Source organism: Hemiscyllium ocellatum, chromosome 25 (genome assembly GCF_020745735.1).
Source record: "Hemiscyllium ocellatum isolate sHemOce1 chromosome 25, sHemOce1.pat.X.cur, whole genome shotgun sequence".
NCBI classification, from domain to species: Eukaryota; Metazoa; Chordata; class Chondrichthyes; order Orectolobiformes; family Hemiscylliidae; genus Hemiscyllium; species Hemiscyllium ocellatum.
Window position 1 is genome coordinate 25,394,912 of NC_083425.1, and position 18,081 is coordinate 25,412,992.

At 38.7% G+C, this 18,081-nt stretch overlaps 1 protein-coding gene across 1 annotated transcript in view; it reads left to right on the forward strand.

Annotated features, from left to right (window-relative positions):
* sdk2b (sidekick cell adhesion molecule 2b) overlaps nucleotides 1–18,081 on the forward strand; it is a 469,615-nt gene that overhangs the window by 224,102 nt on the left and 227,432 nt on the right. The window contains exons 21-26 of the mRNA XM_060844513.1: nucleotides 4,028–4,126; nucleotides 4,958–5,149; nucleotides 6,478–6,599; nucleotides 8,125–8,234; nucleotides 10,689–10,839; nucleotides 14,527–14,764. Coding sequence (XP_060700496.1) covers nucleotides 4,028–4,126; nucleotides 4,958–5,149; nucleotides 6,478–6,599; nucleotides 8,125–8,234; nucleotides 10,689–10,839; nucleotides 14,527–14,764 — 912 coding nt within the window. The remainder of the gene's footprint in view (nucleotides 1–4,027; nucleotides 4,127–4,957; nucleotides 5,150–6,477; nucleotides 6,600–8,124; nucleotides 8,235–10,688; nucleotides 10,840–14,526; nucleotides 14,765–18,081) is intronic.

The following is an 18,081-nucleotide window of genomic DNA, read 5'->3' on the forward strand; positions in this document are numbered from 1 at the left end:
CACCTCCAATTTTGGTGTCATATGCAAACTCACTAACTGTATCTCTTATGCTCGTATCCAATTCATTTATGTAAATGACAAAAGGTAGAGGGCCCAGCACCGATCCTTGTGGCACTCCACTGGTCACAGGCCTCCAGTCTGAAAAACAACCCTCTTCCACCACCCTCTGTCTTCTACCTTTGAGCCAGTTCTGCATCCAAATGGCTAGTTCTCCCTGTATTCCAAGGGATCTAACCTTGCTAATCAGGCTCCCATTGAAGCCCATATAGATCACATCTACTGCTCTGCCTTCATCAATCTTCTTTGTTACTTCTTGAAAAAACTCAACCAAGTTTGTGAGACCTGATTTCCTAGCACAAAGCCATGTTGACTATCCCGAATCAGTTCTTGCCTTTCCAAATACATGTACATCCTCCAACAACTTGCCCACCACCGAGGTCAGGCTCACCGGTCTATAGTTCCCTGGCTTGTCTTTACTGCCCTTCTTAAACAGTGGCACCATGTTTGCCAAACTCCAGTCTTCCGGCACCTCACCTGTGACTATCGATGATACAAATATCTCAGCAAGAGTGCGCAGCAATCAGTTTTCTAGCTTCCCACCGAGTTCTCAGGTACGCCTGATCAGGTCCTGGGGATTTAGTTTCAAGACATCCAGCGCTTCCTCCTCTGTAATCTGGACATTTTGCAAGATGTCACAATCTATTTCCCTACAGTCTATATCTTCCATATCCTTTTCCACAGTAAATACAGATGCAAAATATTCATTTAGTATCTCTCCCATTTTCTGTGGCTCCACACAAAGGCCGCCTTGCTGATTTTTGAGGGGCCCTATTCTCTCCCTAGTTACCCTTTTGACCTTAATATATTTTTAAAAACCCTTTGGATTCTCCTTAATTCTATTTGCCAAAGCTATCTCATGTCCCCGTTTTGCCCTTCTGATTTCCCTCTTAAGTATACTCCTTCTTCCTTTATACTCTTCTAAGGATTCACTCGATCTATCCTGTCTATACCTGACATATGCTTTCTTCTTTTTCTTAACCAAACTCTCAATTTCTTTGGTCATCCAGCATTCCCTATACCTACCAGCCTTCCTTTTCACCCTGACAGGAATATACTTTCTCTGGATTCTTATTATCTCATTTCTGAAGGCTTCCCATTTTTCAGCCGTCCCTTTACCTGCGAACATCTGTCTCCAATCAGCTTTCAAAAGTTCTTGCCTAATACCGTCAAAATTGGCCTTTCTCCAATTTAGAACTTCAATTTTTAGATCTAGTCTATCCTTTTCCATCACTATTTTAAAACGAATAGAATTATGGTCGCTGGCCCCAAAATGCTCCCCCACTGACACCTCAGTCACCTGCCCTGCCTTATTTCCCAAGAGTAGGTCAAAGTTTGCACCTTCTCTAGTAGGTACATCCACATACTGAATCAGAAAATTGTCTTGTACACACTTAAGAAATTCCTCTCCATCTAAACCTTTAACACTATGGCAGTCCCAGTTGATGTTTGGAAAGTTAACATCCCCTACCATAACCACCCTATTATTCTTACAGATGCATGCATCCAAATCATTTATGTAAATGACAAAACGTAGAGGACCTAGCACCGATCCTTGTGACAATCCACTGGTCACAGTCCTCCAGTCTGAAAAACAACCCTCCACCACCCTTTGTCGTCTACCTTTGAGCCAGTTCTGTATCCAAATGGCTCGTTCTCCCTCTATTCCATGAGATCTAAACTTGCTAATCAGTCTCCCATGGGGAACCTTGTCGAACGTCTTACTGAAGTCCATGTAGATCAAATTACTGCTCTGCCCTCATCAATCTTCTTTGTTACTTCTTCAAAAAACTCAATCAAGTTTGTGAGACATGATTTTTCACGCATAAAGCGATGTTGACTATCCCTAATCAGTCTTTAACTTTACTAATTAAAGCTCTATCTTCCTTCTTGTCTATACAGACAACAAGCAAACAAACATAAATGTTACAGGTGCAGAAAAAATACTGTGAACAGAGTGTGTGTGAACAATACGGGGACAGCAGCCTCCAGACTGCAAAAGAGACAAGGGTACCTCTCTCTCTCTCTCTCTCTCTGTGCAGTGAAGCAATCAAAACTAAAAGATAGCTAGTTCTTCTCTCCATCAGTTGTTGCTTGCTGTTGTCTCTAACCAGTGATAGAAAAAATGAACAATTAATGTCATACAGCACAGAAAGAGGTCAGTTGGCCCACCATGTCTATGTTAACCAACACATGACTACATTAATCCCTTTAATTGCAGTTGGTCCAGCACCAGCCCACAGGATTCAAGGAGCTATCCATTTTGTTTTTTCTAAGATTTTCTTTCTGCCAATCTCCTTATTTTCAGATTCTCTCAGTTTTTTTGCAGAAGTCATGAGAGAGGGTGCAGAGGAGATTCACCAGGATGTTGCTTGGGATGAACAGTCCCTGTTATGAGGACTAGACTGGTCAGGTTTGGTTAGTTTTTCTTGAAGTAGAGGAAGTTGAGGAAGGATCTGATTGAGGTTGTACAAAATTCTGATCGGCTTAGACAGGATTGTTTGTAAGAATCTCTTCCGCAAGGCAGACATGCCTAAGATCAGAGGACCTATGCTTAAGGTGAGGAGCAAATGGCTTAGAGGAGATCTGAGGAGAATGTTTTAACAAAAAGGATGATAGATATATACTGCCTGAGAGGGTGGTGGAGGCAAGTAATCTAGCAACATTTAAGAAGCATCTAGATGAGTACAAGACACCAGGGCGCAATAGGCTGTGGACCAAGTGCAAGAAAATGGGATTAGTGTAATTTAGTGTTTGTTGATCCGCATAGACATGGTGAGCTGAACGGCCTGTTGTATGACTCTATGAAGAGCTAGCAATCTTTTAGTTTCTGATTGCTTCACTGCACATAGAGAGAGAGAGAGAGAGAGAGAGAGAGAATCCCCTGTGTCTCTTGCAGTCTGAAGGCTGCTGCCTCTGTATTTTTCATACACACTCTGTCTACCTGCCATGGAGCCAGTCAGAAAGTTCTTGTCATGCTGACAACTCCTGACCTTCACAACGGGTCCTGATTGTACAAACCAATCAACAGTCTGTCTCTAGGCAAAACTTGCTCTGCACATGTGATGATCCCAGCTGATGAATCTCCTGGAAAGTCAGACCTCAGATTGAAATCTGAATGAGGCAATTTTGCACTGAAAGCATGCAATATTACAGAGTAGGTTTTAACAATGAAAGGGAGGTTTATTAAACAAAAGAAATGAAGATGAATAGAATAAACCAGACAATTTACATGTAGTATACGTTTAAAGATTTTGAAATACTCTGCAACAGCATTAATCTCATAAACATTCTTTATAAATCACCTAAACACTACCATTGTACCTAAATGCATACTTGTACTCGCAAAAGTGAAAACTGCCTCTCGGCTTAATTTAACTGTGATTTCTACATCCACTTCGGAACATCTGATAACCTCCTTTGGAACGTTCATCCGTCCGAGCTTAATTGTTCTCAGTTTCAAATAACTTATTCCAAGTAGTTATGATCTGGACCTGAACTCCTGACTATAATATAATCTACTTTTACTATTTTCTCCTCTTCTTAGGAGTACCACTTTACACATTAATCTTCATTCAAGATTTCTATAGAACTGGTCTGAACTTTTCTTTTAAGTTATGGGAGTTTCCCTTAAGCTAATGAAAAAAAATACCAAATCCAGATGTGTCTAACTGAAACATTAATGCACGATTGATTGCTTTCTTCAGTAATAAACTGTCCTGATGTAAATAAAAACTCATTAGTCTTGGAAAGGCTATCCCTCTGAAACTCCATTGCTACGTGTTGAGCAGAACAAAAACTGTTGAACTGGATAGCCAAAATAGTAGAACAAAGGTTGGAGAAAACTGTATTCAGACTGTACAACATTACACTGTTATTGTGCCTGTACATTTACTATGGCAATTGTAACTTGATGTTTGAGGGTCCAGGTGAAGATGCCCGAAAATAATCACTTTACTATTTTCTTCAGATCCTGGTCCAATTGGACATCTCAGTTTCACAGAGATCCTGGACACCTCTTTGAAAGTCAGCTGGAGAGAACCACATGAGAAAAATGGAATTCTCACAGGTCAGACTTTCAGAAGAATGATACTATTTTGTCTTTTTTCGAATGAATTTCCCCAACCTAAGTGGATATCTTTGCCCTGCAGCTCACCTCATGGTTAATTCACAGAAGAGGAATCTCCTTTCTAGAGTTTTTTTTGGTACATTGGAAGATGAGACGTATTAATTCATGCAAAAGTAGATAAAATAATACAAAATGAAAGAGGAGAAAAAGCCTGTATGATATTTATTGATTTTAGAGGAGTTTAATTTGTGGATTTTTTTAGATACATGTCAGGCTAATTAATTTATTGCAGTACTTATATGGGATAGCCATTTTAGACACCACAGTTTTCAGATTATAGAAGCAGAAAAAGCTGGATAGACTCAGCAGCGCTGGCAGCATCTGTGAAGAGAAAGAACAGAGTTAGGTGTTTCGAGTCATTGTCCACAGATTCTATCGAACCTGCTGAATTTCTCCAGCATTTTCTTTCTGTTTATTTCAGATTTTCAGCATCTGCAGTACTTTTCTTTTACTTGCATGGTTTCAGATTATGTACTGCTTGCATTTGTATAGCACTTTTTCAAGCATATTTTTATGATAAGAAAATAATTAGCACATTTTAAGTTTCCATTACAAATGAAACAACCCTAGAGAGTGTAATAATTCTCCAGGATTAGTCAATGATCTCTCTGTTTTCATAGAAAGATACCGCAAGTTTTGTGTCTCTGGTTTACTATCTTATCTAAAATTGCAATGCTCAAAATAATTGAATGAATTTCATTTTTATTACAGTCGGATACAAAGGATTATGAACAAATAACTTAATTGCTTTCACTGTTGTTTTGTGTCTAGGTTATCGCATTTCTTGGGAAGAGTATAATCGTACTAACACACGTGTGACCCACTACTTACCTAATGTGACATTAGAGTACCGTGTTACTGGACTGACTGCTCTCACGACGTATACCATTGAAGTAGCAGCCATGACGTCCAAGGGACAGGGTCAAACTTCCTCATCTACCATATCCTCAGGAGTTCCTCCAGGTATGAAGCATACCTACATTGGTTATCCTGACACATTTGCATGAGTAAATAATGATGATCAGCATCTTCATTATTCTAAAATGGTGATTAATTAACTTGAAACCGCACAAACTCATTGGTTTTCGTTGATAAAGTCATCATTTGACTTTATAATGTAAATTATTTGTGAAAGTACCCATTTTATACAAATATATAAACACAAAATATAACCTTTACAGTGCTATCGTGACTTATTTCTCAACTGCCAAATCCACTTTCCATGTGCTGCCATCAAGTGTTGATAAAGGTGAAATCCAGACAATAAAATGATGCAATTATTCACTCATCAATTCACCAAAACTAATTCAATGAAAATTTAACTTTGCAAATGTTTAATGTAATAATTCAATATCCAATTGACATTTTTGTAAGTGCAATTATTAAAAATTGCTTTCAGCCCCAAAACAATAAAGATGTAGCACGAGTGATGTTGTCCCGCCTGATGATCTGTTTTGGAGTTGTACATGGTCAAAAGGAGGACAGTTTTAGAAGATAACTTAAGGCAAGGAAATCCTGAAATAAACAAAGATGGAATAAAGATTTGAAAAACAAACATGAAAATTCTTTTATTAAGTACGGTTCTACATTTTGCTTCATATAAAATGCTCTATTAGAGAAACATTTAGAAATATGTTTTCTTTAATTATGACTTTGGGATGTATTATATTTTTCCTCAAGGCATAATGTATATTGTCGTCCTTCACAGGAACATTTTTAGATATGTTATTTGGTGGTCTTTTGTCGAGCAGATAAATGAAATATCACTGTCTTTCTGTCAGCAGCTAGGAGATTTATCTTAGTTATCCCTGGTCAAACATGAATGGACAAATCCAGAACTCAACCCATACATTTGAACCTCTACCAGCAACAGTTAAAAGACTGGAGATTCAACAATCCTTAATTGATTGCCTCGTAATCAGAAAACAGTCTTGTGAATCATTGTCTGAGAAACTTAACTTGCCACCTTAAGGGAAATACTGTCAGCTTTGTTATACTTCAAGGAAAGTGGGAGAAATATACAATTGTGCCTGATGTTATGGACATTCTAAAATTCAATTTTGGATGTTTATTTGGAAAGAGCTATATAAAAGGTATAGGAACAGATTGGATAAAGCAGTCGTTGTTTATCTAAAACCATGAAAAGGAGCTGAAGAATCTAAACTCATGAGGTTTTTAAAGAAAATTGAAGGATTGCTGAGCCAAAATTTAATGAAAATTTAATGGATTTCTTTTCTTACCCTTTTTAAAACACTTTATTTATTATCACATCATCTGTCTTATTTCAACAGAATTGCCTGGGTCTCCCACAAATATAGCCATCTCGAACATTGGTCCTCGCACAGTAACTCTTCAGTTTAGACCTGGCTATGATGGTAAAACCTCCATTTCCCGGTGGCTGGTGGAAGCTCAGGTAAAGTGGACACAAAAATTTACAGTTCGCAATGAAGGGAATGTGAAATGGTGATTATTTGTGAACATTGTGAAAATCTTGTTAATAATTCACATACTTTAGAATATAACCTTAGTTTTATGAATTAAAATTTTAATTGTAGAAAATGGAAGCACCTACTTGAGAAAGTGGTTTAAAAAATCCTCTTACTAAATGCAATTGAAACAAGGGCATAGGTTGTCAGACTTTAGCCTCTGTTTGCACTTGATAGTGCAACACTTGAATAATGATCTATCTTTAAGCTTGCAATAGAGCCCAGGAGTCTAGAATTTATCAGACTTGGAAATTATTCATGTAGAATGAAAAAGTAGTGTTGAAGGCAAAATAATTTGTTTGCCTTTCTGTCCAAATCATCCAAAATGTGTCACATTGCCATGGAGATGCTGATTCAGATTAGAGCTTTGGTTAGAAGATTTTTTTTTGTTCTCTGTGTGCTTACCAATAAAGTTAAGCAGTTCAGTTTGGATTTCATCGCTTCAAGGTTGACTTTAGCTTGGAATATGATGTGGTCCTCATAGAGCCGTGCGAGTAGTTTACTTGGAAAGAGCTATATAAAAGGTATAGGAACAGATTGGATAAAATCAGTCGTTGTTTATCTAAAACCATGAAAAGGAGCTGAAGAATCTAAACTCATGAGGTTTTTAAAGAAAATTGAAGGATTGCTGAGTCAAAATTTAATGAAAATAATCCCATGCAATTTTACCTTGAGGAATAGCTGAACTACTGAGGAAACTTAAAATAAATTCTGGACATGTATGGCACACCTTTAGGTTGGTGCTGGAAAAATGAATGAACCTTCAAGATTTTGTAAGAAAAGGGATCTATTTAAAGTGAAGAAACAAGAAAAGTTTCATAAAATGAGTTCATAAAATGCGTAGTTACAAACCATGGTGTTAAATTCATAGTGCTTATTTATTGTATATTAAAATGAATCAAACAAAACTTGTTTTTGTTGAAAAATGTAAAATCTTGTGATGTAGCTCTGTCATTTAATTTAGAGATGATGCATTCTTTTAAACACTAACAGCCCTAGTAGAATTGTGAACTTGAAATAACCAGTGAAAAGATTCTCCACTTTAATTTGACTGTATCCATCATGATGAGCACATTCCTGTCTTTCAGTTTGAGAACAATGAGAAAAGTTGTGAGCAGCTCTGTGTAAGTGATTAAGCAGTCAAGTAGGAATATTAACAACAGTTTTTTTTTCAATCATGTATCCATTTTTCTTATGTAGTTGCTTTCAAAATCTGTTATCTTTTATGGCACTGAGTCTTAATCAGTTCTGTATTCCATCATGAGTGTGAAATTGTGAAGTGTATTGAAGAGCAGGCAGGTGGGACTAGTTTGGTTAGGGAACATGGTCGGCATGGACAAGTTAGACTGAGGGGAATGTTTCCGTGCTGTATGACTCTATGACTCTATGATAATTACTCCATTGAAGACTGACTAGTATTCTGACAATTATTACCTTCCTCCCTTATCTCAGGTTGGTGTTATAGGCGATCATGAAGAGTGGCTTCTTGTTCATCAGGTGGCCAATCAGCCTGATGCTCGATCACTGGAGGTTCCCAACCTCAATCCATTCACACATTACAGGTACAACTTACTGTCTTTTTTCCAATACCTTCAGGATTTGTATAGTAACCATATATTACTGAGGAGAGATAAACATTTGTCCATTCATATTGCATTGGAAATTCAAGTTGGCCCAAAGTCATAACAGATACGTCAAGGAGAAGTATTGCATTTTCGAAAGATGTGATCTAATTACTTCTTTTTGTAAGCTCTCTTCCCTTCAGCTTCATTCCCAGTATCGTCTCCTTGTCATGGCAAATATCTTTCCCACTTGAAAGGATGGATTAAAAAAAAGGTGATAATTCTGCATTTTGAATATAGCTGGGTAATTCCTGGTTTATGAGAGCTATCCAAAACGAGGGATGTTGCTTCCCACACTGAGAAAGCATTTCCATAAAAAGACAAGGTCAAGTCCAGACATTCATCATGCTTGAAATCATGGGCGCAATCCATGTCTTCCCACTGTCTGCCACAAATCACTGAGATGCAAAAATATCCCACCCCAGCCTAAGGATCCAATGCATTTTTCAAATGTAACTTAATTTTAGATGGCCAGAACACACATGCCCTTCCCAAAACTGGATTTTTCATACAAATCCACATCAAGACATTTTTCAACAAAAGTGCTGAGCCAAAGTAGAATCTGTCTGTCTGAATTTAGTGATTTAACTTATGAAAAATGCACTACAATCAATGAGGCTGCTGCAAATCTGCCCAAGGCTAGAGAATGTCTCCATGCACATTCAATATATTTTAGATGCTCTGAAGATATATTTTCAAATACTTAAATGGAGCTTTTTGTTGAAGATACTTAACACTGTTCAGAAAGTAATTTAACATATTCACACCTTGAATGTTCATCTATTCATTGCTCAGGTATTTCCAATTATAATCGTGTACCATGAAGAAGTTCAAAATATAAAATTGAATTAAAAAGTGAAAATACACAGCAGGTCCAAACTGTATCACAACAAAAGTTTTGAGTGTGAGCAATATGGTGTCAGCTGTGGAAACAGAATTCTATGACTAGATTGAGTAAAATAAAGATGGTGGTGAGGATGGACCACAGCTAGAATTGAGATGCCTGGAGTGTTGACCCTTCCACTTACTAATCCCTTCCTGCAAATATCCAAATTAATGCTTTACTTTGCAAAATATTAGAAATAAGTAAAAGTTGTTGGATGGCACTTAGTCAGATAATGAAAAGGTAGTGAAAGAAACACAGATTAAAGGAAGGAGCAGTACTCTCCTGGAGATGACTGAAATCAGAATTTGACAAAGTGACAGGGGGTTGTAGAGTGCTCAGAAGAAGGAAAGCATACAGCTATCAACTTTCCACTTAGTCAATTGAATTGAATTGAATTTATTGTCACGTGTACCGAGGCACAGTGAAAATCTTTGTCTTTCGAGCAATACAAGCAGATTACGGAGTTAAGTAGCATAGATAGTAAATAGTAGGTAACCAGCGGCAAAAACAAAAGCACAGGTACAGGTGAATGTTAAGAGTTTGTGAGTCCATTCAGTATTCTAACAACAGCAGGGTAGAAACTGTTACAAAATTGGCTGGTGTGTGTTTTTAGGCTTCTGTACCTTCTCCCCGATGGTCGAGGTTGTAGAAAAACATTGCCAGGGTGGGATGGATCTTTAAGAATGCTGGCGGCCTTTCCTTGACAGCGGGCCTGGTAGATGGATTCTATCGATGGGAGGTTGGCCTTTGTGATTGTTCACCACTCTCCGTAACCCTATCCAATCTTGAGTGATACTGTTGCCATACCAGGCAGTGATATATCCAGACAGAATACTCAAGATGGCGCACAAGTAAAAGTTAGCAGGGTTTTTGCTGTCATGCCAAATTTCCTCAGCTGCCTGAAGAAGAGTGAACACAGTAGGGAGGGGGCTGAGTACGCACCCCTGGGGGGCTGCAATGTTGAGTGTTAGAGACAATGAAATATTGTCCCAGTCTTTACTGATTGTGGCCTGTGGGTCAGAAAACTGAGGAAACAGTTGCAGAGAGTGGAGCTTAGTCTGAGATCAGTAAATTTAGTGATCAGTCTCGAGGGGATAATAGTGTTGAAGGCTAAACTATTGTCAATGAGTAGGATTCTTACGTCGCTGTTCTTGGTGTCAAGATGTTTTAGGGAGGACTGAAGGGCAAGTGATATGGCATCTGAAGTGGATCTGTTGGTCCGATAGGCAAATTGGAGTGGGTCAAGAGTAGTGGGCAGGCTAGAGTTGATTAATGCCATGATCAGCCTTTCAAAGCACTTCATGACCACCCAAGTTAGGGACACTGGGCAGTAGTCATTGAGACATGCTGCACAGTCAAGCAACTGACATTGTAAATTAAACACTTAATACAGAAATCAACTGATTTTCATTGAGTTTGTGTCATAAACAATGTATTTAGCTTTACCATTCAGATTTCTGCATGTTTGGAAGGGCCTTTCATTCAGTATAAGCCTTGTGTTTCGACAGATTTCGCATGCGACAAGTCAACATTGTTGGAACAAGTCTGCCAAGTCAGTTATCACGCAAAATTCAAACCCTGCAGGCCCCACCTGACATGGCTCCTGCCAATGTGACCCTGCGTACAGCAAGTGAGACAAGCCTCTGGCTCCGCTGGGTGGTACGTAACAGATGTAGGCAATCGTTTCAGGATTAAATACCAATACAAAAGTTTTTTTAACCTTATACCTTTGTTTCTTTGTCCTGAAATCTGAGTTCCGATGTTGCAGAAGATAATGATTTAAAACTTTTGAACCTCTTTTTTATTTCAGCCCTCCAGCTGTCACCCATTAAAATCCCTCACTCCCATAAATTCCTCATACTGCATCCATGTTACCCTCATGCCCTTGAAACGACTGTTATGGTCCTTAATGCCTTCTGTGCCAAAAGTATGTTGCTCAACCAACCCTCTGTGGTCACTTGTGTCTTTTATGCCAAGATATGACTCCTAAACATCCCTATAGCCATCTCATGCCTCTAATACCAGACTATGGCACTTTCATGTCCATTCACTCATTACACACTATATAGAAATGGTGAATACTAGTTACAGCTTAATATCTATATATATAAAATGCTTTTAAAATAAGTTATTCATTAGTCGCTCTGCATTAAATTATAAAATACTGCCTTTTACCACCATGAAATAAAAGTGATAACCATACATTTTAAAGGTTAAATAGCTAAAACTGCAAACACTTCGATCATAGTAATCTTTAGTAAAGAAACATTATGAAATTCACATCACAAGTCAGGCAGACAGAGCTGTCAATCAGGGTTAGAGATAAAAAAAACTGCAGATGCTGGAATCCAAGGTAGACAGGCAGGAGGCTGGAAGAACACAGCAAGCCAGGCAACGTCAGCACATGGAAAAGTCAATGTTTCAGATGTAACCCTGCTTCAGGACTTGGGGTGGGTGTAAGGGGAGCTGCAGATAAAAAGGAATGGGGCGGGGGGGTGCAGGGTGGTGAAATGGGGTCAGGGGTTCAGCTATTTCAACAATCTGGACATCCAAGATGTTTAGTTTAAGAATTTTTGTGAGACAAACCTAAATATTTTTGATTTGGAGGTGCTGGTGTTGGGCTGGGGTGGACAAAGTTAAAAATCACACAACAACAGGTTATAGTCCAATAGGTTTATTCAGAAGCACTAGCTTTCGGAGCGCTGCTCCTTCATCAGTTGGTTGTGGAGTATAAGATCATACAACACAAAATTTATCGCCAAGTATTACAGTGTGATGCCACTGAAATTATATATTGAAAAAAGCCTGGATTGCTTGTTAAGTCTTTCATCTTTTAGAATGGCTATGTTAGTTTTGTTTCATTCATATGTAAATTCCAGAACTTTTTGAAAGTTACATTCTCAGGTTAGCTTTAACAATAGGTGTTATCTCGCTCAGAGACTGCATTGAAGGTGTGAGGTTAAAGTCTGTCTGTGTCCCAATCTTCAGACTGATTCTATTACTAAAGTGGGATTGATAAAATCTTGCATGAATTTGTGCACTTTTTGAACAAAATAAAATGTAATTCTGCAAGGACAAATTCACCTCACAAACTATATGTGTGTGTGTGTGCAGGGGAGACAGAGTGAATGTGAGCATGTGCGGGTGTGTGTGTGCGGGCGGATGTTAGTGTCTGTGAGAAAGTGTATGTGTATGTGTGTGAGTGTAAAGGGGTATAAGTCTGTGAGAGGGTTCATGTATGGGTGTGAGTGTGGGGGTGTATGTGAGAGAACTTGTGTATGAGAGATGGTTTGCATGAGTGTGTGGGTCTATAGGAGTGTGTGCGTGCGTGCATGTGTGTATGTGTGACAGAGAGAGAGTATCGTGCAGTGGGTCACCTGTCGTGTGACATGAACCCAAGGTCCTGGTTGAGGCCATTTCAAGTACTTGCAGTTTTAGCTGTTGAAACTTTTAAAAGCTATGAATATTTAACAGTAGAAGTCCAGAAATTTTTTGATACTGCCCAAATTTACAAGGATGTTGCCAGGGTTGGAGGATTTGAGCTCAAGGGAGAGGTTGAATAGGCCGGGGCTGTTTTCCTTGGAGCGTCGGAGGCTGAGGGGTGACCTTAATACAAGTTTATAAAATCATGAGGGGCATGAGTCTCTTCCCTGGGGTGAGTGAGTCCAGAACTAGAGGGCATAGGTTTAGGGTGAGAGGGAAAAGCTATAAAAGAGACCAAAGGGGCAACTTTTTCATGCAGTGGATGATACGTGTGTGGAACGAGTGGCCAGAGGAAGTGGTGGACGCTCATATGGTTGCAACATTTAAAAGACATCTGGATGGGTTTATGAACAGGAATGGTTTGGAGGGATATGGGCCGGGTGCTGGCAAGTGGGACTAGATTGGGTTGGGATATCTGGTCAGCATGGACGGGTTGGACTGAAGGATTTGTTTCTGTGCTGTACATCTCTATGACTCTATGACCTGTTTTAGGTAAAAGTGGCAGGTAAAATGCATCTTCATTGAGGGCCAACCAGAGAAGAACGTCAGACCAAGGGCTGCTAGGTGTTGGGAATCTCTGCCTCAGCTCCGTAGAACTTAATGTCAGTGAGAATAAAAACAGAAAGGTCTTCCAATCCAGAGACCCAGAGGTATTTTTAAATGGAAAGTTATCAATGGATGGCTTTTTGAAAGGTTTTTATATACATTTACTGCCACTTCATTGCCAGTAAATAGTGAATAGACATGGAAGCTTGGAATAGGAGTCATGGGTTTTTTTTCTGGATGGGAACATCCCTTGGCATGGGGAGCACAAGGAGGATCTTTTGAAGTTATTTTTCAGAAGGTTTCTTCATGTGAAATGTGGCTCAAGATATCTCTGAGGGACTATGAGTCCTTGAAAGGCTAGTACAACTCATTGAAAATCACAGGAGACTAGACCAAGCATATATCCACATTGGAGACAGCAGACCCACTGCAATGCTCCCTCAGTATTGTCTGCTGGAGTGTCACTGTGCTTGTTATACACAAGACCTGGGGTGGAATGTCAATGTAGTGTAGCTGCAGTGTACCTGTGCCCCGAACCAGGCCTTGTTCTTGAATGACTCTGGTGAAAAGTGGACAGCCCAGGAATAGGACAGAAGAGATGGAAAGGACATATTGGCAGAACTAAAATTACCGCCATTAACCTATTCATTTTTCGAGCACCAACTAAGCTACTCTCTGGTGGGAAATCTATCATTCTCTTCTTTTCAATGTCTGTTTAGAAGATCTTTTAATTCATCATTTTTCTGTATTCATCAGAGATTGAATTTCACACAATCTTTCTGTCATGAATTTTAGTTTTTAAAACAAAGAGGAGATTGTAACACCTCATATCAATGTTTAGAACTGCATCACAAAGTGTTAATTATTCAGTAAGAGTAAAAAACAAATTAGTGTAAAATGTGTAACTATCTGTCCTAGAAGTTATCATTATAGCACAAAGTATTTATTGAGTGCTAATTGTGGTTCTGTACAGCCCAAATATATGATACCAAAAGCAGAGACCAACAGTGCCAATTCAGTTAACAGGATAAGTTAAATCTTATGACATGAAGCATGCAAACGTTCAGATCTATGTTGTAGAAACATTGACAGATTTATTTTTGTTATGGTGGAAAAAGGCTAAAAATCATGAGAACGGATGTGAACGCGAATTAATACTGAGTGCATGCAGAGGTCACTGTCAGTCCAGTTAATAGTTCTGCGAGAAAACGAGATGAAGCTTGTTTATTTAATCTGGACATTCACAAAGTAAGCAATTAAAGCTCATAAAAATGAAAAGATAAAGAAGATACAATCAAATTAGTTTTTTTTTTCCAGCCATTGCCTGAGTCAGAGTATAATGGGAATCAGGAATCGGTCGGATATAAAATAAAATATGGGAAGTCAGATGGAAATGGATCCACTCTCACACACATTATCCACGACCGGATCGAGCGGGAATTCACTATCGAGGACCTAGAGGAGTGGACTGAATACAGAGTACACGTTCAAGCATTTAATGCTATTGGTTCTGGACCATGGAGTCAAGAAGTCAGGGGTCGCACAAGAGAGTCAGGTAATATTCTACTAAATCGCATGCAAAGCAAAGAGTACAGTTTCACATTTTAACCAATGTCAAATTAATAACATTCCCTGGGAGAGATAGGCATCGCCACTGATGGCTCATTAAGATAGTGCACCATATAGATCTGCAGCAGGTATTACAGACCAGGAAGTCCCAGGGTCAATCTCTTGCTCGTGCTGAGTTAGTTTGTGCAGCAGTGAAGTAATAATATTGGTTTTCATTTTAGCATGTTAATGAGAAAAATGATCTGGTTCCTGAGTTCTAATAAATGTCAACTGAAGAGTGTATCAAGTTGGTTTCATTTTTAAGCTTGCAACCAGGAAACAGGCTGAGTGCAGTGACTGTCAAGTCACACATAGATAAGTTGACATTTGGGTGAGGCAAATTAAAGCTAGAAAGCTGCAAGGATTAATGAGGTTGTCAGGAGCAAAACAAAATCAGATGAAGCAAAACAAAATCAGAAAAAAGAAACAAACTCTTGAAAGTTATTAAATGCAAATAGCCAGTCATAAACATGAAGCTTCTAGCAACTGATTGATCAACCTTCTTATTCATGGGTTGGGATATCTGGTCGGCATGGACAGGTTGGACCAAAGGGTCTGCTTCCATGCTGTACATCTCTATTACTCTATGTCATCATCACTGGAAGAATGATTCAAAAGTTGGTTCAGGCCAATTTTCAAGCACCGTATGGCAGTAGAGAACAGCCTAAGGGCTGTAAAAAATAGTTTATTGCCCATCTCTAATTGTCCAGAGGACTACATTGCTGTGAATCTGATATCACATACAGGCCAGATCAGGCAAGGCTGGCAGATTTCATTCCTTGGAGGATATTAGTGAACCAGATTGGTTTTTATATTCAAAACATGAAGGCAAGTTACACTGTATGAGATTTGGCTATGACAATAGTTGCTTATATTCCAGATTTTCATTGAAATTTTCCATATAGGAATTTAAAGCCATGTCCTCAAAATGTTACCCTGGAACTCTTGATTACTAGTCCAATGAAATTACACTGCCCAACTGCCTCCTCTGGGGAATTTGATAGGGTTCAATGCAGTACGTACATGAATACTATGGCCAATTTGTGACCAGCATATTCCACTCCAAGTAGGACAGAATGCCACAAAACATTGAGTTGCTGGCTCAGGATTTCCTCCCTTTGTATTTTCTCTCTCACTCTGAAATATATTTGCTTTCAAAGGAAGCAGCACTGCTCTTATTTGGCTATATCAGGTGCAGCAATTCTGGGAGAATTTATCCTGGGACTCAAAACCAATGTCAAAACTCTGAAGTGAAGTCTTCAGAATGTCTTTATAGCACTTCCTGGGACAACAATGGGAGTATCCCCTGGCTTAGGCTCTACGTTGAAGATTCATTTTTGCAAGGGAATGTCAGATACAACCAGCCCACTTTATTGAAACTGTTTCAGTCTAGTGTGTATGCTTAGCATGACAGTGCAGGTGAACACTTTAGTGACTGATATTTTATCCGCCACCTGATCTTCAGAAGCATCTGAACATTGATCAAATAAAAATGTTTGAGCCTGTTGTTGCAAGGCTGGTACACACTCTGCATGACACCTAAGAGTTTTGATATCGTGAACAGAGCAAAAGGCAAGCCTGCAACTCATTCAAAACTCAATTTCTGCAGTCACCTATCATTCTTTGCAGCTAAACCTTCTGCATGCAGATTGGCCTCATTGGTACTCACTAGTAACAAATACCCCAAATGATGGACAGGATGATCTTCACCTTGAAGAACGAATAAGAAGAATAGTCAAAATATTAACTGCACAAGCATCAAACATATTTTGTACTGTTATTGTGAAGCAAGTTAAAGTTGAAACAGTTATGTGCATGAGACCACCGGGCAAAACATTCCATTTATCTACTCATCAGAAGTTGAACAACGAGAGATCCTAACCTCAGTGAGAGATGCTCATCGCTAGGAATACCCAGTGGAACTCACAGTGCAAGTTGCAGACAGTTCTAAAAAAGCAGGAAGATTATGCAAAGCTTATGTTCAAATGTTCAATGTGCATTCACACTGGTCATGCAAAGTCAAAAAATTATCTCTTAGTTGTATCCTAGCAGACACTGCAGTGTGCATGCAGTACTTGAATCTGGCCACAAGATGCCACTGAGCAGCTCTCTGGATAAGTACAATGTTTAACCCTGTAGCCTACAGCGTACAATAAAGAAGTGGAACACCTAGTTTCCCCAATAACAGTGTAAATATTTAATTAATTTCAGTAAAAAAAACACCTGAAAGTTATGACCCTTCTGTAAAATATTAGTTGACAGGTCATGTAATGAGGAATGAAAGTTCATTTTTAATTCTAATTTAAGTGATTTCTGATTTTGACGATAAGACCATAACATATGGCAACAGGAATAAGCCATTCAGCCCTCAAGTCCACTCTGCCATTTAACAGAATCATAGCTGATCCAACAGTCCTCATGTTCAGTTTCCTGTCTTTTTCCCATAATCTTTGATTTCCCTACTGATCAAAAACCTATCTACTTCAACCTTAAATATATAAAAGAATTTCTCAGCCTTCAGTGCAGAAAAAGAATGTCTGTCTGTGTTGGCTTCTGTTCAATATTTTGTGACAACTGTTTCATAATAGCCAGAGTCCTGCTACTTAGTCTGCAGAGTTATGGCTCCTGATTATAGTTGAAACTGATATAGTTTATCTTTATTTATTCTGTACAGTTCATTCTAAGTTAATCTTAACATGGATCTGTGCCTGCCATTTCAATTCCTTAATGCACTTCAAGAGATGGAATTCAATAACTCCTTCCAGCCATCTTCTCTAAATAGATAGGCAATGCATGACTGAATAAGTCAATTAAATTAATTATATGGGATTGTACTTTGTAATTCTGCCCAATCTTCCTTGAAAATCACAACTCACTTAGTCATGTATGTACCTCTTGTGATTTCAGTGGAAAGGGTTAATTTTGTTACACTTAGTCATTTCATGAATTGTTCACTGCTCTCTGAGGACCAGGGACTGTGAGCTACAACCATTAGTACAGATAATTAAACCTGATGAGTTCCTGCTGATTGAAGCTGTTGATACTATTGTACTTTAATTAAACATTAGATTGCAGGAAGTTATTCAGAAAGGGTAATAACTGATAAAATGAAAAGTTCCAGTAAGAGGGTGACTGACCCTCTCCCCATATTGCAAAGCAGAGGCTGAATGTCAATGTTCCAGCCCAGTTCAAATAAAGAATTATTCCACGTCACTCAAACTTGTGCAGCATTTCTACTAAATGCTGCAACCTAACATGTTTCAA